The sequence below is a fragment of the Lonchura striata genome, chromosome 2 (genome assembly GCF_046129695.1).
Source record: "Lonchura striata isolate bLonStr1 chromosome 2, bLonStr1.mat, whole genome shotgun sequence".
Classification (NCBI taxonomy): domain Eukaryota; kingdom Metazoa; phylum Chordata; class Aves; order Passeriformes; family Estrildidae; genus Lonchura; species Lonchura striata.
Genome location: NC_134604.1, coordinates 67,694,596 through 67,712,092, shown reverse-complemented (window position 1 = coordinate 67,712,092; position 17,497 = coordinate 67,694,596). Strand labels below are relative to the sequence as shown.

At 38.3% G+C, this 17,497-nt stretch overlaps 1 protein-coding gene across 11 annotated transcripts in view; it reads left to right on the top strand.

Annotated features, from left to right (window-relative positions):
• The window catches only part of FRY (FRY microtubule binding protein), a 221,714-nt gene that overhangs the window by 62,792 nt on the left and 141,425 nt on the right, over positions 1-17,497 (top strand). For 3 of the 11 annotated variants that reach the window (XM_021541955.3, XM_077781441.1, XM_077781440.1), the window contains exon 1: positions 1,340-1,607. The exons of 7 other annotated variants lie outside the window; for them this stretch is intronic. In XM_021541955.3, coding sequence (XP_021397630.1) covers positions 1,538-1,607 — 70 coding nt within the window. In that variant the 5' untranslated portion in view covers positions 1,340-1,537. One more of the 11 variants, XM_077781444.1, reaches the window with a different exon arrangement.

The following is a 17,497-nucleotide window of genomic DNA, read 5'->3' as shown; positions in this document are numbered from 1 at the left end:
CTTATCTCTAGATGAGATATGTTTGCAGAAGACATTTAGCATATTTTCAGTGAGAACCACAAGAGCTTGGTCTCAGTGACCCTTGTGTTCCTCTGTTTCCAATCCAAACATGAAATATTCCACTTACTGAAAGTAAAAGTAATGTGGAAATATAATTGCTGACAAAGTTCTTAGAAGAATCAGCAGCAGACAAGCTCTGTTTTGTCTCAGATACTATAATTATGAAATGCTGCAGGAAATTTATTTGACTAAGTGAGAAAAAAAAAATCTGTTATTCCCAGGAAATAATATCTGGAAGGATGATACCAAGAACATGTGAAACAAAAAGTATTTTAGAAACTGATTCTTACTTTTCTTCATTACCATTAAAATATGCATAGTGATGTAGTGTAATTATATGAAATGAAACCTTAGGAATATGGAAATTGTACCTACCAATTAAGTATTTTGTAGAAAATACAGAGATTAACAAGCAGTGAATTGCTTCTGCCTCATTTTTCTTATGTGTATTCGGTTCCTTTTTAGAAACCATTATTCAAGATAAAAATGATATAAAACTGAGCTTTCTGTGGCTCTTCCAGAGGTGACTACAAAGCACTGAGCTGTCTGGCGTGTTTGGCGTTATGAATTCAGCTTGATGTCTTTCATCTTTGTTGGGGGGCGGGGGGGGGGGGGGGGGTGGAAAAAGTGTCAACAAAAAAATGACAACACGTTTTTCTGTAGCAGTGAAAGAAAAGCAGAAGCAGGCAGACTGCATGCCGTGGTTTAGTGCTCTGGAAGTGCTTCTCTTGTGCAACTGGGCTGAGGGAGAGTGTTTTTTCCCCTCCCAACGCCACTGCAATCAGATCTATGGGTGCAGCTCTGCTTCACTGCAGCATGATGCAGTTGTGAATAGTTCAGCGGGCTCTTCTTGGAAGCAGGCGGAAGGAGAGCAGCTGACCAGAGCAGGCAGAGGATGTTCATTAGAGGGTGCATTTCCCCCTAAAGCTAAGCAGTACGTGTGAGATTCCGCAGCTGCAGAAGAGACGGTTTCGGCGGGCGAGAGGAGGTGCATCGCTCGGGCTGGCACTCCTGATGGGAAAACAGCTCCCGGCGGGCGGGCTGCGCGCTGGCAGGGGCACGGCTCCGACACCCGTGGGGAAGGTGCTCTGACCGTGCCCATGGAACAAGTGCTGTGCTGCTGCCTGCGCCTCAGCCGACCGCAACACATTTGCCCGCTGGTGGAACGGAATAAATGAAAATACTGAGTGCTGAGGGGCAGGGGGAATAAAATACTCTTCAGATAGAATTAAGAACGAGGCCCGAAGGAAGAGCAAAGGACAAAAATCTCATGGTGTGTTGCTGTTGAGCTTTTTAATTTTTTTTTTTTTTTTAATGAGCTTACCTACCATGAACGGAAGAAGTGGATCTGCGGAGACTTCATTTCCTCCTCTGACCCCTCGTTTACATCACTGACTGGTGACAGTCACATCTACATACATAGTACCTGCCACTTCAGCTGCTCAGAATTATAGAAGCCTCTTTGTATGCAGCAGACATGGCTAGCCAGCAGGATTCAGGCTTCTTTGAAATCAGTATCAAATATTTACTGAAATCCTGGAGCAATAGTGAGTAGCAGAAGAGTAATTTTTCATATTATGCATTGCTTGATAAATAGCTAGGATGACCTAAAGGATAGAATGTTACATTTCTGTATGTTTGTGCTGTATAAACCAAGTAATTTTTGCTTTTGTCAGCTCTAAAAATCAAATTGTCAGAGATTTAAGTAGGTTTCATTAACTGCAAGGGCTGTAATGAGATTATAGTAGATTTTGCTTGATTAAATTCTGAAGTTAGGCTGCTTTCTGGGTCTAACAGTACATTGCAGGGAGTGCATTCCAAACAGCATTTCCTGTCTGCATGTTTGTTTGATTTGTTCAGACTTTATCTAATTTTTTTTTTTTTAATTATGTTTAATCGTAAGGGTGTGGCATTGCTCAGAAGTTGGTTTTTATTAATTGTGCACTGAGGACAAAATATCATTATTCTACTTCAGGTCTGAAAGTAATTTTGATGTGATGGGAAGCAAAACATCAATTGCTAGCTGCACATCCCACCCTCTATGCTTAATTTCAGAATCTTATGCAATATTATTTTATGCCAGAAAGAATCCATCTGTTTATCTGATCCAGGCTGGGTTTTGCAGAATGTAAACAAATAGCATTTTAGTCTGCCTTAGTCTTTTCAGTAGTGTTGTTTCTGATTTCCATTGCTTTCTTAATCAATTACTCTATAGATGTTTTAGCAATATTACGTAATATGAAGATGTCTGAATAAAATTTAGTGCTTGCAAATATATTCATATTAGGTAAGGTGATGAGATAACACTGGCAGAAATTTGCTTTTTAAGTAAAGTACATGAACAGTATATTCCTTCTTTATAGAAGCTTTTATTAACAGTGCTAAATCTCCATATTTAACTGTTTTAAAAGATAGATCACAATGTCTCTGGAAAAATCTAGCTTGGCTACATGTGAAATAAGGTTCTGATCATTCTACTATCTATAATTTCATAATGTCTGCATAAAAGACTAGTATTTAAAAATTCAGTGGTATAAAAGAATTGCAAGATCTGCTCAATACAAGGAGAGTACCTTATACCTGCAAAGAAATAAACAAAACACTATATTAGATGTGTGACATGCAAGACTTGTATTCATTAAATTATATCCATAGAAACGGTATTTTTCCAGGTCATCTGTAACCTCAGTAACACTGTAGTGCTTGTTTGAATCTGTTATTCTACCACAAGTGTGAAGCCACCAGGGAATAATAGTATTACCTAAACAGCATTGCTTATCTGCCCTCCTACAAAAATATTTAGTGCATATTCATTCAAATAAGTGATCCCACAAGGACTAGGAGAGAATTTTATGATTCAGTTACCTTCTTGGACTAATATTAATCTAATACTGAGAACCTAAGTGTGTATTGTGACAGCACATATTTTATGTCACAGCTTATGACAGAAGAAAAACAAGTCAGTTTATGGTACAGAAATCAAATCAGTTCTGGAATTAATTTTGTAATAGCCTTTGAAGTAAAACCAGCACTTAAGAATGTAAACCCAACTACATTATAGAATTAAATATAAAGGTTGTTTATTTCTTTTTCCTTTATCTTGAAGTATATTGAAAGTATTTCAATATAGGAAGGTATTTCTAGTCTGAAACTAGAAGTCTTTAAGTTTTACTTTAGGGAAATGGAAACAGTATATGAATAATTTATATTTCTGACATTTTCTTAGTGAATAGACACCCCTTCTACTGTATCTGAAGAAACAGTAAGAGGAATTAAAGTAAATTAATCCAGGTTGCCTTAAACTTGTTGCCAGTTGTTTTTCTTGGGGTTTTTTTTTTCTTTCATACTGGAAGGGTATATTCATAAATCCGAATGTATCCTTTCTAGCTGAAAAACAAACTATTTGATATGAAGACAGTAGGGAGTTAAAAAAAAAACTGGGGTTTTTTTCAGCTCTGCTATGTGATGGGTGGAGCAGAGGAAAACACTTCCCTTGCTTGAGAAACTGCTGGGAAGCCTGCACATGCATGCATGGGAGCATGTTTTTCAGAGGATAGGTGCTGTGTCTGTACACTCAAGACTAGAAGTAAACCATAAATTATGTGGGGCATTTACATAGCAGCAAGAGGTCTAACATACAGCTTTAAAAGAAAAATAACTTTGATTCCTACAGTGTATATTTTGCTTCCGTGTTAACAGTGTAGAGGTGCTGTACATGTATGTTTCTGCAAACTGGCACTACAAAACATCAGTTTAAACAGCATTTATCATTCTCAGGCTTTTTAGTCCCACCAAAACTGGTCTTCCCATTGATTTGTGTTTTGGTTTACACAGAACATTAACATTTTCTAGCAGATTGCCATCCATGTCTGTTGCCCATACCACGAAATATACTCAGTTATTCTACTTGGAATGACATTTCCCCCTGATTTTGCTATCTAAGGAGTTCAACAAACTATCATTCTTAACATGCCAGGCAGGATTTCAGTTCAGTGTCACACAGCAGTCGCTGAGGTGTTCACCTAGCATGCTGCTTACATTTGTATGTTCATCATGCAGCTAAGGAGGCAGGTAGTTCACGGACCATGGGGTCAGTTCGCTTTAACAGGCAGGGTGACACAGTCTGATACAGTCTGTGATGTGTTCTCAGAGAGCCTGCGCCCTTCTTCCTGGGGGATAAAACAGCCAAGTCACAGTCTGGCCTTCAAATCATCCTATCAAACTGAGAGATCTCAAAATATTACTTTGTGCAGTTCCCAAGACGTACTTTTGCTCTGCATGTGTCCATAAGATATTGTGCATGTCATGCTATCTAGAAAATATCTGTATTGTGTTGGAGATAGAACTGGGATTCTCTGTCTGGAAAATAAGACTAGTCTAAGGGGCCTTTTTACCCATCTCATGTGTTCTTATATTTTCTTAAATATTTGGGGGTTTTTCATCAGTGCTGCATTAGTCAACAACTGCATTAATCATTTGCATTACTTCTTTTTGAAAGTACTGCTAAAATGACTATACCTGCACAAGATGAGTGGTACTTACTTGACCCACTCAAGTCAGTAACCTGAGAAGAATAAAATAGGGCTTAACAAAACTAGGACAATTAAAAATCTTTTTCTTTGTTGTAGAAATATTGCAAAGTGCATTTTTGTAAATGAACATTTGTAATTTATTCAAGGCATAATACTAAATACAAATGTTAAGTATTTGAAACCAGATCTTTCCTTAGATTTTTATTTACTTTTTTTTAATGAATAAGATAGATTTATGCTGAATTTAATTTGCAAATGCCTTGTTCAAATTCATAGTTTTAAAAAAAAATCTGAACAGGAATTTTGAAATCTAGCTACAAGAACCTAGAGTACCACCACTATAAACTGCAGAAAAGTCTGTAATAAATTCTGCCTTTTGCAGTTCCTAGATCTGATCAGCAATTAAGTTTATTGGAGGAAAGGATTCTGTAGAAGAATCTAAATGGCACAGGTAGATAGCTCACTCATGCTCTCACAAGTCAGCTCCTGTGTGGGCTTGTAGAAGCTGCATTTCTTTGTCTTACAGTTACTAGAGATAGGTTTTAAGGTTTCCTTCTGTGTAATGAAATTAAATAATGTATTCTGCATAGGGAATATTATATTTGGCACTTCTCATAGAACAGTTATCTGCCTGATTTTAAGGATTGCAATTCTTGTTTATCTTGGTTTGAACAGAAGGGGGGTTTTCTGCAGACTTGTGTTTAATGCAGACTCAGCAGAAGGACTTTTCTAGTGTTGGGACTTCAGGTCTCTTTCCCATGGCCATACTTCTTTGCTTTCTTCCACAGCAGCCAACATCCACATAAAAAACCTCACATCACATCATCCTCTTACCCTTTGTGCTGTACAGAGCTCGCCTCTCAGTCCTCCTACTGCCCCGTGTTCTCTTTCTCTGTGCCCCTGTGTGCCCAGTCCCTATGTCAGCTGTCAAAAGCTGCTTCTTGTTTACAAGTGATGGTAACATCAGGGACAGCCCAGGCCAGGGGCCACACGGTCACCCACATCAGCTCACATCCCACAGCACTCCCAGCAGGATCTCTGGCTCCTCCACAGCTTGCTGGGCATGTACCAAGCTGAACACTGGGCTAGCATCAAACCGAGTTCTGTGGTCAAAAGAGCATCAGGCATCAGAGACTTCCAGTGGGTGACCTGAAGCCTGGAGTGTTGCTAGCTGCCATGTGGTCAGCCGTGTCCTGTCCTTCTCTTGGAGATATGTTTCTACCATATCAGGAAAAGAAATTAGTGAAGACATTAATTTCATTAAATGAATGTAATACACAAGGCAATAAAACTCAGCCTTTTCACAGAGAATGTTCATGAAGTTCTGTGTCGATCAGCAAGAGAAAAGGGAAGGCCACACACACTTCCTTAGCTGAAAGCCTCTGTTATATCCAAGTCTGTCATGCATTTGTTTGATCTTCTAGTAAGATTTTATTGTGCATAAGAATGATAACGATTGTTTTGTAGGGTTCCCTTTTCTGCAGTCAAACACAGACCTGTTTAAGGCTGAATACTCTGAGCACACCGTGCTATCAGATGTAGAGATTTGTAGCAAGATACCAATAAAGGGAAGAGGCTCCTTCCTGTTTCCCACTGCCCACTTAGACAAACACATTTGCTGCCCAAGGAGAACCTAGTCTTCCTCCCCCCTCTCTTGGTCTGGCATCCATACTCTTGCAGGCCCAAATAACCTGATTCCAGAAGCTGATGTGCTGCAAGCTCACCCTGCACGGAGGGGATCAGTTCTTGCCTGAAGCAGCTGGGGAAGAGACAGGGCCAGTGGCTGTGGTGAGCAGAGGGAGGAACTGGGACCCGTGTGTCCTGCTGGCTCCCGAGGTGTCACCCTGGTACACCTGCCAAGAGCTGGCCCTTGCACAGCCGCTGCCTCTGGGGAGCCCTGGGCATCTGCTCCTGTCTTGGCATCTGAGCCTGCCTGGCACAAGGGATGCCATTAATTCAAGCTGTTGTGCTACCTGAAGGGGATTGATTGCTCTGTCCATTGAGCCTGAAGGGAGGGTGCACAGTGTATTCCTCAGCTCTGTGTAGTCTGTGATTATCTACAGTAAAGTGTCTTGCTTGATAATGGTGACTGTTATCTCCCAGGAACTTTCTTTGTGTTTAGTCTGATCCAAAGGGAAAGGTAGTAAAATACAATGTTTAGGCTGTTTGTGTTCTGTGGTGGTACCCATTTAGAACTTGCATTTTAACCTGGTTCTCAGAAAGAAGGGAAAGTGAAAGCTTTATTCCTTCAGAAACATGAGAACTCTTTAAAAAAAAGATTTTTTTGTTTATTTTGATGTTTGCTACTCTATTGAGGACATTTCAGAAGCATTTATACCATACTTGGAGGGGAAAAAAAAGGATGAGAAAATCATAAACGCTTTATTGCAAGATTCAGTTAGTTTGTAACATGAGTTTCCTTGTCATTAAAAAGTTCAAATTACAGCAGTAAAAATCTACAAATGCTTTCACTGCAATATAAATTTTTTGTGGTAAAACTTCAAAACACCAAAATATAAGATGATCTGGAAACTAGGCTTTGTTAGTTACTGGTAGATAGTCCATGAAGGTTGTAATTAATTTGTATGTGGTATAAACCAAACTATTACACTAGATGTATTCACTGCGAGTGATTTGCGATGTCCTTGATGTTATCAAAATGCCAGCAGTTTGTTTTTTTCTAGTATTTCTAGTTATTATTCAAAAGGATCAGGTTAAAAACTAACAATTCTTATGTTTCCTCTATTCATGTAACATACCATTGAATAAGCTGTGGTAGCTTTTACTTTTATATGTCTACATAAATATAAAAACTATAATTATGAAAAAGAGAGTATATATAGATATAAGGAAAGTGATAAACAGCATACCTTAGGAGTATAAAATGTACAATAGTGTTTAAAATTTAATACTGGAGAATATAAGTTGTTATATTAGTATGTTATATTAAATTGCTACTTAACAATTCTTTTCTATTTTCTCTACTTTTTATACAGTCATTGCATTAATAGTTTAACTCTTCTGTATATTGACTTGGGGGCAGTAGGAAGCAGGCTCCACACCTACAGAATTACAGTGGCACATGCTTGTCCAACTTTATTTTCTGTTTTCATTCCTGAGTTTCTAAACAGTCAGAAAACTACAGACACTTGCTATAAGTTGGTAGCTCTAGAGACGGAATTCCTGTGGGTGTTAAAACCATGAATGGCACATATGGCATTTTAATAGCTATGACTGGCAGGGACAGTCTCATCCCAGCCTCTTACTCCTGTTGCCATGCTTCTACCCCTTCTCTGCCACCCTAATTGCCCACAGAGTTAATATCCTGAAAGCTAAACTTTCTAAAATGGTGTAGATGCTGGTGTCAGCATGAGAAAGGGGATGAGTGTACACTATTAGGAGTGGGAGGCAGTTTTAGCTGATTTCTGCTGTTAGTCTGGTGCAACTGTATGGTAAATCATATTTACTTTACTGGTGACTCCTGTACCTATGCCTGCTTCTAAATAATAGTTCCTTCTTCAGGAAGGAGACAAGTCTAGCTTTTGCATCCCTCTCTTTTCAGAGCATCAGCAGTGAAGTTGTTGCCATTGTTTCCATGATAAATTTGGAGTGCAGAATAATTTCACAGAGATAAGTAGATGAGTTATTTGTAAGTAGGTAATTTTTCAGTCACTGCAGTAATCTAAACTAGATTATAATCAATTGTCCATGGAAAGAAAATCACTTCTCCTCAGATATTCTTCTTCTGTCCATTGCACTAGCTAAAAGGAATACTGAACATAATGTTCAAACTTGGCAGTAGCTCTATTAGCAAGATATTTTAAGTTATTGAATGGTTTACATTTTTAGGAATGCAAATAGAAAAGTGTTCAATAGTATGACAAAGCAGGACAAAACATCTGCTATCTGGCTCATCATCCTGCTGAGAGCTGGAAACTAGGGGTAGCAGTAGAGGGGGATTATGACCCATGGTTCAGTTAGGTGGCAGTGAACAGAGGTGGAAAGCAAAGGATGTAAGGCAAAGGGAATAAGAGAAACATATTAAACTGTAGAACAGGATGGAGAGACAGCCTTTTATATATTGTATGCATACCTTAAATGTATGTATCCAAATAGACGCATTCTAGAAAACACTAAGGAGGAAGTCAAGTGCTGCATGTAGTCACAAGTTACAGTGTCACAGCAGCAGCAAGCCAGGTGTTAACAGCTCACACTGGTGGAATGCTGTGGTGGATGGATGGATGGATGGATGGATGGATGGATGGATGGATGGATGGATACAAGCTCTTGAGGGAGGACCTGCAGGGAATAAGGAGTGGAAGTTGCTGCCTTTGTGAAGGAACTTTTTATGGATTTGGAGCTCTTCTATGGGATGGATGTATGACAGTGTGCTAGAGAGTTTGTGGGTCAGGATTAGAACATACGACTTGAAGTGTTACAGGGTGATGGTGGGAATATGTTACAGGGCATTGATCAGGGTGAGGAAGTGTAGAAACAACTTTGAAAAACTTGAGGAAGTTCATTAATTGTTGATGTTGGTTCACGTGAGAGACTGGAACTTCCTGATGTCTGCTGCAAGTGTGAAATAGTAGGTTGCCAGCAGTCAAGATTTCTTGAGAGTGTTGCAAGTCACTTCTTGAATTATAATGACCAGATGGGTGAAGTGCAACTGGGTCTGTTACCCATTAACATGGAAGACCTGACTGAAGCTCCAAATCCTGAGAAGAGTGGGGAAAGGGTGGCTATGTGCAGACCCTGGTCTTAAGGAGAGTAGATTTCAGTTTTGGAGATTTTTGAGACATTATTAGTGGAGATCTCATGAAAGACAGCTCTAAAAGACAAAAGAACTTAGGAAAGCTGACAGGTCTTCGAGGTCAGCATCTTCCAAGAACAAGAATGGACTCCACATGCTTAAGGAGGAGCAGGAGTATGAAGTGACTGGTTTGGCTTATCAGGGACCTCTTGGCTGAACTCCACTGTGAAAAAAGGGGATATATCTGAGGCAGAAGTGTGATTTGGCTGCAAAGAAAGAATTTATAGACATTGCCTGGGCATGCAGGGACAGTGCTTGGAGATTCAAAACATAACTGGATGTGGGCTTTGCAAGGAATATCAAAGTCAAGAAGGAGTGTTACTCTTGCTTCCTTAGTGGTAAAAGGCTGAACAAGGGCAATGTGGACCCATGGCTGAATGAGGCAGGGAATTTAGTGATAGTGGACTGAAGTACTGAGTGACACTTCTGCCTCTTTCTTCAGTAAAGGGTCTCTCTGGCCTCTGTCTGCCAGGTTCCAGAGTTCCCCTTGACATGGCACATCTCCAAGAGAGAAATATAGAACTTGTTCAAGTTTAGAGTTCAGAAGCCCAGACTCTCTTCTTTGCAGGAACTACTGAGAAGCCTGGCAATTCCTTACATATTTATGGTCTTCTGTATATTGCCAATTATAGTCACATTCAAAACCAAGGGATGGCAGAGTTTTTCTTTTCACAGCAGACAGCAGAGCTTGCTAAAACAAGCCACTGAATGAAACACATCTAAGAAACACTGACTTCCTAGTTTGCTCTCAGCCAAGTAGCAGTAGTTCACTTAGTTACTGAATCCATTTGCTTTGTCATCTTTGTGATAGATCGCAAATATAAATACCCAAAATATTGATGTTTATGCATAACGTAAGATCACTGATACAACAGGTATTAGTGGTGTCTGAGAGATTCATCTTGTCATGTCTCAGAAGAAAGTTTTTGGGACTCTTTTCAGGACACTGGCTTGAAGAGAAATCTGAGTGCTGTTTTGTAAATACTGTGGGATCACTATGGTGACAGTATCATGTTTCTCTAGGGAAATACATAGCTGATAAAAAGCTTAATTAGATGATCGGAGCCTTAGGAGAGAAATTTCACGCATTAAAAAAAAATCCTGAACACTTTCTATTTCAGAAATTTGCAGTCATCACATGTAGTGCTAATGCAGACAAGTTGAGAGACTGCTGTGGTTTCTCACTAGTCAGTGAGGGGGTGAGAAATGGCCAAAATGTGAAGACATTAGATGGATTAGTATAAGACAAGGGCTGATCAACAGAATGTATCAGATCTTGATTTTATTTATAATCATGAAGTTGGAGATAGTTTTAGTTTTATTTTGAAAAGCTTGAATTTGGAAGACTAATTTATATTCCTTTGAATTCTTAACTACTACATGGCTCATCATGGAAGTCTGACAAGATACCGGTTTGAAGGCATTCTCCTATAATTGGGTGGACATTATGCTAACATTTTTTCCTAATCTCAAGCTATGTCCTCTCTCTCTGTAACTTTGAAGATTCTCAACTAGTATGTGGAGTAAATTAAACTTCAAAGGATGTTCATTTCTAAATTGGTTTGTTTTCATACTGTTTTCCTTGAACAAGTTTTATTGAATATAATATACAGAATTATCTTTCTTACTGCATTTCTGATTATTATTTATGAAAGCCTTTAAATACATGGAGTAATTTGGTTTTTTTAGTCAGAAGGTTACCTGGATAGAGTTCTTGTCAAACCTTGAGAAGTTTGCAAAGTGGGTTTCTGCTTATACTCACAGGAATGCAGTGTTGTATGTTTTCATAATGAGGTTTATTCTTCGCGCATTACTGAGATACCAAGTACTGAAAGTAGTCATTCCCTTGTAATTGGAATTGTTTTAGACAGCTTTCCTGTGGAAGCAAAATTTAGTCTGTCTGCCTGCCTGCCTTTTTTTGGACATGTTAATCAAATTCAGAAAATTCAGAGCAAGGCAGAATTCTTAAGGATACTTAAGTTACTATGAATTTGCAATTGAAGCTGTTTGACAGTGAATAGGGACTCTCAGATGTTGAAAAATGGTGGCATAAGCCTCCTGCCTTCTTAGACACAGGGAAATCCTTGCTCTGACAGCCTTCATAAATACCCCAGCCGTGAAGCCAGCTTCAGTCACACCTCTGAGAGGATTGCACACAAAACTCATTGTGTTGCCTATTTTAAACTACATTCACCAGATGCAAATTGACATTCATTAATTCAGGAAAAGCACAGGGAAACCACTGCAAATAACTTGGTTGCAATGGTCTCCATTATAATAATATTCATACAGTGTTTCCCATATGGAAGCTTTACAGACTTAAATTCTTCCAACATTATTACCTGAATATGAGGGATTGCTTTATTGCTATTCTGGGCAAATCAAAACAGAGAAATTAACTGAGAAATACGTATCCTGTGTTAGATCTGGAAATGAAGCCCTGTCTTCTATTTTAGTACTGGAAGAACGTTTTTTTCCTTCACTTCTTTGTAGCCAAGTGACACATAAATCGTGACTCAGCCAGTTAAAATATATAATGAGATTTTTAATTGACACTAAGTAGTAATTTTCATATGGAAATGTCATTGGATTGCCTCAGCGTGCATATTTCTTGCTAATGATGTCTTAAATAAAGAGAAAATTACTTAGCTGTATTTCTTTTTCTATGAAGGCAGATGTTTGAAACAAATAGCCTCACCCCACCCTTTATCTGTGTGCCTCTTGAATCAAAGCTAGGTGGTTATTTTGATTTTTGATCTGTTGTTCATAGGCAGGAAAATGGGACAGAACAGTGTATGTATTCTTTACTGGGATGAGTGTTCGTTCAAGAGCATTTCTGATTCTCTGGGAATCAGAAGTTGGAATGTATCACTTTTTGAAACAGAGAAATCATCAGGGTTTGTAGTAAATTAAGCAAAGTCTCAGTGTGTCCTTGGTGAATCTTGGTGACAAATATGTCATGGAAGATGAGAATATTTTCAAAGGGAATGTGAAGTTAAAAATGTTGGTTGTTTTTACTCATTTGTCTGTCATGTATTCTAGCAGTAAGGGATAGGACAGGTCGAAGTGAGTGTTATGGGGACCTGCCGACCTCCATAGAAACTGAAATGGCTGAAATAATTTTAATTCTTGTTTTAATGAGCTTCTAAAAGTTGTTACTATAAAGAGATTGGAATTTTATTTTAAAAAATCAACAATTAACAAAATAAACAAAAATTAATGATTGTGTGTATCTGCCTGCTTTTTTAATGTAAATCCCCTCTTTTTCTGAGCTCTGTCATTTGGGCTAAAGAACTTCTAAACTTAATGTCCCTGAAAGTGAATTTTAGAATTTTGTGCTGAAATGGTTCTACCTTTCCTAATAATGAGAAAATACAAAATAAACCCTGTTGTTTGTACATGTTAAAAATTATCTTGTTGGGAATGTGTGGGGGACAGAGACCTTACATCCAAGTGCTTCTGTACAGTGACTGCACAGAGGAAATGAAGGCACAAGGGAGTGAATCTGCAATAAAAGCCCAGCAAAGAGGCTGTGGGAATGAAAGAAGAGGCAGGGGAATCATGGGGAAGAAATCAGAAGTAGAGGAGCTGATACTTCCCAGATGGTGGGAGTGGAAATTGAAAGTGCTTGGTATGAGATGGAACCAAGGGGATGCTGGAGAGGGGTGGGTGAAAGGATAGGGATGGGAGGAGGAATGGGATGGGGTTAAGAGGGCTGGAAGGGTGAGATGAGCTATGTTTAGATGGGCAAACAGTGCATGGGAGTCAAGAACTGGAATAGGGAGCCTGAAGTGGGGAAGACAAAGCCTTGTAGAGATGGAGTAAGAAGAGAGCAGCTGGGGAGATGGGGGAGGTGAGAGACAGAGAAATCCCCTCCCAAGAACAGAATGCAGTGCAGGAGACCTGATTTCCATCCTACATCCTTGCTTTATAGCATATCCTTCCAGCAACTTCCTTTGCCTCGGTGCTTGGGAGAACATAGTGTTAAATGTTATCAGGTGAGGAGAGCAGCAAGTGCCTTGTGCATGCTGCTGAGGTAAATGGGTCAACAGTTGGTTCATTTGGCATCAGATTAATCATCTATATTACCTCACTTCTGAAAGCCTGAGTCCAATGAGGTAATGCAGCACAGTGGAAAGAACACAGATGTACAAAGTAAAGTCCTCTCAGCTTATTATTCTGTTTATTATTACTTGTAATACAGTAGCAGGTCACTTCCTAATGGACTTCTCCAATACAGAGGTAATGTCTAACCTAATAACAAAAACTAGTCTGTAGTAGCATCTCCCAGGGGAGGGTGTCAGACACATCTGGGCACTTTAGACAGTTCTCAGCTGAACAAAGAATCAAACCATGTATTTGGGCATTACGAAATATTTGAGTGTCGCTCAGCATACATTCAAGCATAATAGTTTTATAAGCAATGTGTTAAAAACTGGCATTAGGCACTGTAAATAAAAAAAAATATCCGTGTGGATGGTTTGTTAGCACATTAGATTGAGCTAAGCAGTTGTGTACTGCAGGGATGGACTCTCAGCTTTACCTCATCATCAGGGATTTGAAAGAAGGTAAATAGCATGTTGTGACATTTAAGTATATGTATAAACATTGAAGTATATAAGTACTAATAATGAGAAAGAAAAAAAATCAAGTGAAATAATGAATTATTTAAAGTAAAAATTGGGAAACTTCTTTACCATGTGAATCTGCAAATGTCTTTTAAGATAAACTTTGTTTTTAAAACTTGAAAAAACAGGACTTGGCTACCTCCTTTAATTGCAGTGTAAGGGCCAGCTCTTCACTGGAACAGGAGAAACAGAATTTCTCACTGCGGCTGCAGTGACAGAAGGTCCATGTATATGCATAGCTGCTCCTGAGCCAATTCCCAGTTCTGTTTTGCCCAAAGTGGGAATTCCAGGTGACTTACTGCTATAGTGGAGCTGTGAGAATGGCATTTACAAGTAAGGGTTTTTTTCATTTATTCAAGGACAAGCAGTAGTCCTTTAAGGAGTGAAATGGAAATGTCACATTGCTGGCAAGTTTTATATTTATTTAAATTTATCATGTGCTTTGATATTAATAGATACTTAGAAGGACTATCTGCCTAATACTAATACCATTGTTTCTAGATCACCATAAAGACTGTTACTAATTTCAGCAGTAATTTCCTAGTTGCATAAAGGAGTCTATCCCTGCAAGGTAATGAGCAAGTTTTTTCAAACTTGCCACCACTGACTTTAATCAAGCATTTTTCCCAATTAAGTACAAAGAGGTGTATAATTTTCAGCACCTCTTGCACACAACAAATTTCAACCTATTTGGTAAACTTCCCTAAAACCTGACCGAGATGTCATGCATTTTAAAAATTCCATTTATTATGACAATATTCTTGGAACATGATTTTTTGTTAAAAAAAATTCAGTTTTATAATATTAAATCCAGAAAAGACATTTCAATTTGGTATTGTTTGCATTTATTGGGTTGGATATGTTTGCCTGCTTTATGAGGAGCAGAAGCATTTGGCTAGAAGGTTCAAATCTCCACATTACTGTTATGTGTGTGTGTGTGTGTGTGTGTGTGTGTGTGTGTGTGTGTGTGAATAAAAATAACAAATTGTGTCTTTCTAATTAATAAGGAAATTGATCTTGTCATTAAACTTCCTAAACACAAGTGACCAGTGAACATTAAATGTCATTAAACACAAATGATCAGTGTGCTCAATGGCAATATTTTTCAATTTCTTTTTTCTGTTTTGAATCATGCAATCATACACATTTTGTATTCAAATGATAGCTATGATTTTCTGTAAACTGTAGAAGAATTAGCATGGTGTCCTAAAAATCTAATAAGTAGATGCATTCATAATTTACGTAAGATATACTGAATAGCATTTTCAGAAAGCTAAATATTGTCCTAAGGATTTTCATGGAAAACTAGAGAGTATTTAATTTTTTACATCAGTGGAATAGGAACTAGATTGATTTCAATAAAACAAAACAAAACCACCATAAAATTAATTTTAAAATGACTGTATTAATTATTCCAGATGAAGTTTTTTTAAAGGTTGAAGATGGTATTTCAAAACCTTGAAGTTTAACTAAGCATTTAACTCTAAACTATCACATTCTGTGTGAATATTTTGGCCATTAAGCTGTTGCATAAACAGCAATTACAGCCAAACTGAAAAGGAGAGGAGCTGCTTCTCTGTTCTGCTTCAAATATTTGAAGTGCCCCAACAATGTGAGGTCGCTGTGGGGATATATCTAAAGCTATATCCTATTCTGAGATGATGCTTTACCCAGTAAATTTACCAGCAAATTTCATCCAGATTTATTTAAGTGGTTTATCATTTAGTTAATTTTTTATGGTTTCTGTTCCACAGGCTGACTTTAAGTGTTCAACTTCCTAATTGGTAGGCCCTGAGGAAAAGTGTCCTGGAAGTGCCATGTCCCCACAAAGGCAATGATTGGCTGACAACATGGAGAAAATTCCCTTGCATATACAGAAAGAAGTGTCACTGCTGGTATTTAAATTCTTAATGTGTTAACAACATTCTGTGCCATTTCAGGTGCCCGAGGTTCATGCTTTGTATAGTTTTGTACATGCTTCCTTCCTGACAAAGGCATTCATTATTATTGGGTTGCCATGGAGTACTGATCACATGGATCTGGGAATAACAACCCATTATGCTAATATAGCTTGTCATTGTTTTTGATGCGAAGCGATGTCCCATAACAACATCTGATGCTTGTAACTAATGGAATTTCTGGTAAGATCACAGGTCATGGAAGACTGTTGGCAAAATTGCCTGCACTCTTTGCTTTGAATTCTCTGATTACATACCTATTAGCAAAACCATTTGTGCATCTTTAGGTCAGTATTCTTCTGGTTTTAATGTCTTTCTGCAGTGAGAATCAGAGGTTTCTAACAGAACAATTCTGGTCTATTTGCTTAGTTCTAGAAAAGAGTGTTTTTCTTCTGAGCTGTCCTGCCCCTTTAGGAGCCACAACTTTGATACTCTGATTATACGATTTCTATTAGTACCTGGATGTACAAAGAGAAATCAAGTAGTGATAGGAATTCAGACTTCTGCTTCTTGATATTATCATGATTAGAGAAAGAAGAATCCTTCTTACAACATCTGTATCCTAGCTTTACCAATGAGAGATTGTTCTCAGATCTATGTTTTCTACTAATATATTCAACAAGTCATAAATTATACAACCAGAAGAAACATTGTGTCATCCAATCTGTGCTCCACATAGAACAGGCTTTATGGCTTCTCTGAATTAATTTCTGTTTGAGACAAAGCACATCTTAAAAAAAAATCTTAATTTAAAATACACAGTAATGAAACAATCAGCGCCAGACTTAATAGCATTCTGACAGTTAATTTTCCTTCCTTTAATGCATTTGTCTACTCTAAAATTCCAGACATTGGATGTTTCTGAACAAAAATCTGTCTCTTAGCAAATTTCTATTCCTGATATTCATCCTTAATGGTCATGGAAATCATCTCGCCTAACTTTCAGGCATCCTTAGTGTTTATATTTAACATTTTATACAATCAAGCCTGGTTTTCGTGATAGCCAGTGGAGAGGTACGGGGGTGCAGTTCAGATGAGCTGCTTTAGACATGTTTATTACAATGAATCACTTTGGATGTGCCTGGGTGCCTGTTCTGTCTAAAAAAGGTGTTTGGGGGTAAGAGGTCCTATGAAATACGTTTTGCAAATAGGTGCAATTGTAGGAACAGTACGTGCAAATTTCTGCCATTAGATATGATGGTATAACTTTTTCATGGTCAAAGTAAACTAAAGTTCAAGGCAAATATGGCAGGCGTAAGTTATTTTTCGCCTTTTTCAAATGTTCCCTAGCTCATCAGTGTCTTTTCTCAAGCTGCGGACACTAGAACAGGACTGAGCATCCAGCAGTGGTTGCAGAACCACTGACAATGAAGCAGTAGGGCTTCCCTGCTTATGCTTTTTTCATACGGCTTGAAAAGGCTCTCCACAGCTCTTCAGGTCACAAGAATAGCAGCCTGTTTCCAACACATTAGTCATCCTGGGCTCAGGCCTTTTTTCATCATCAGT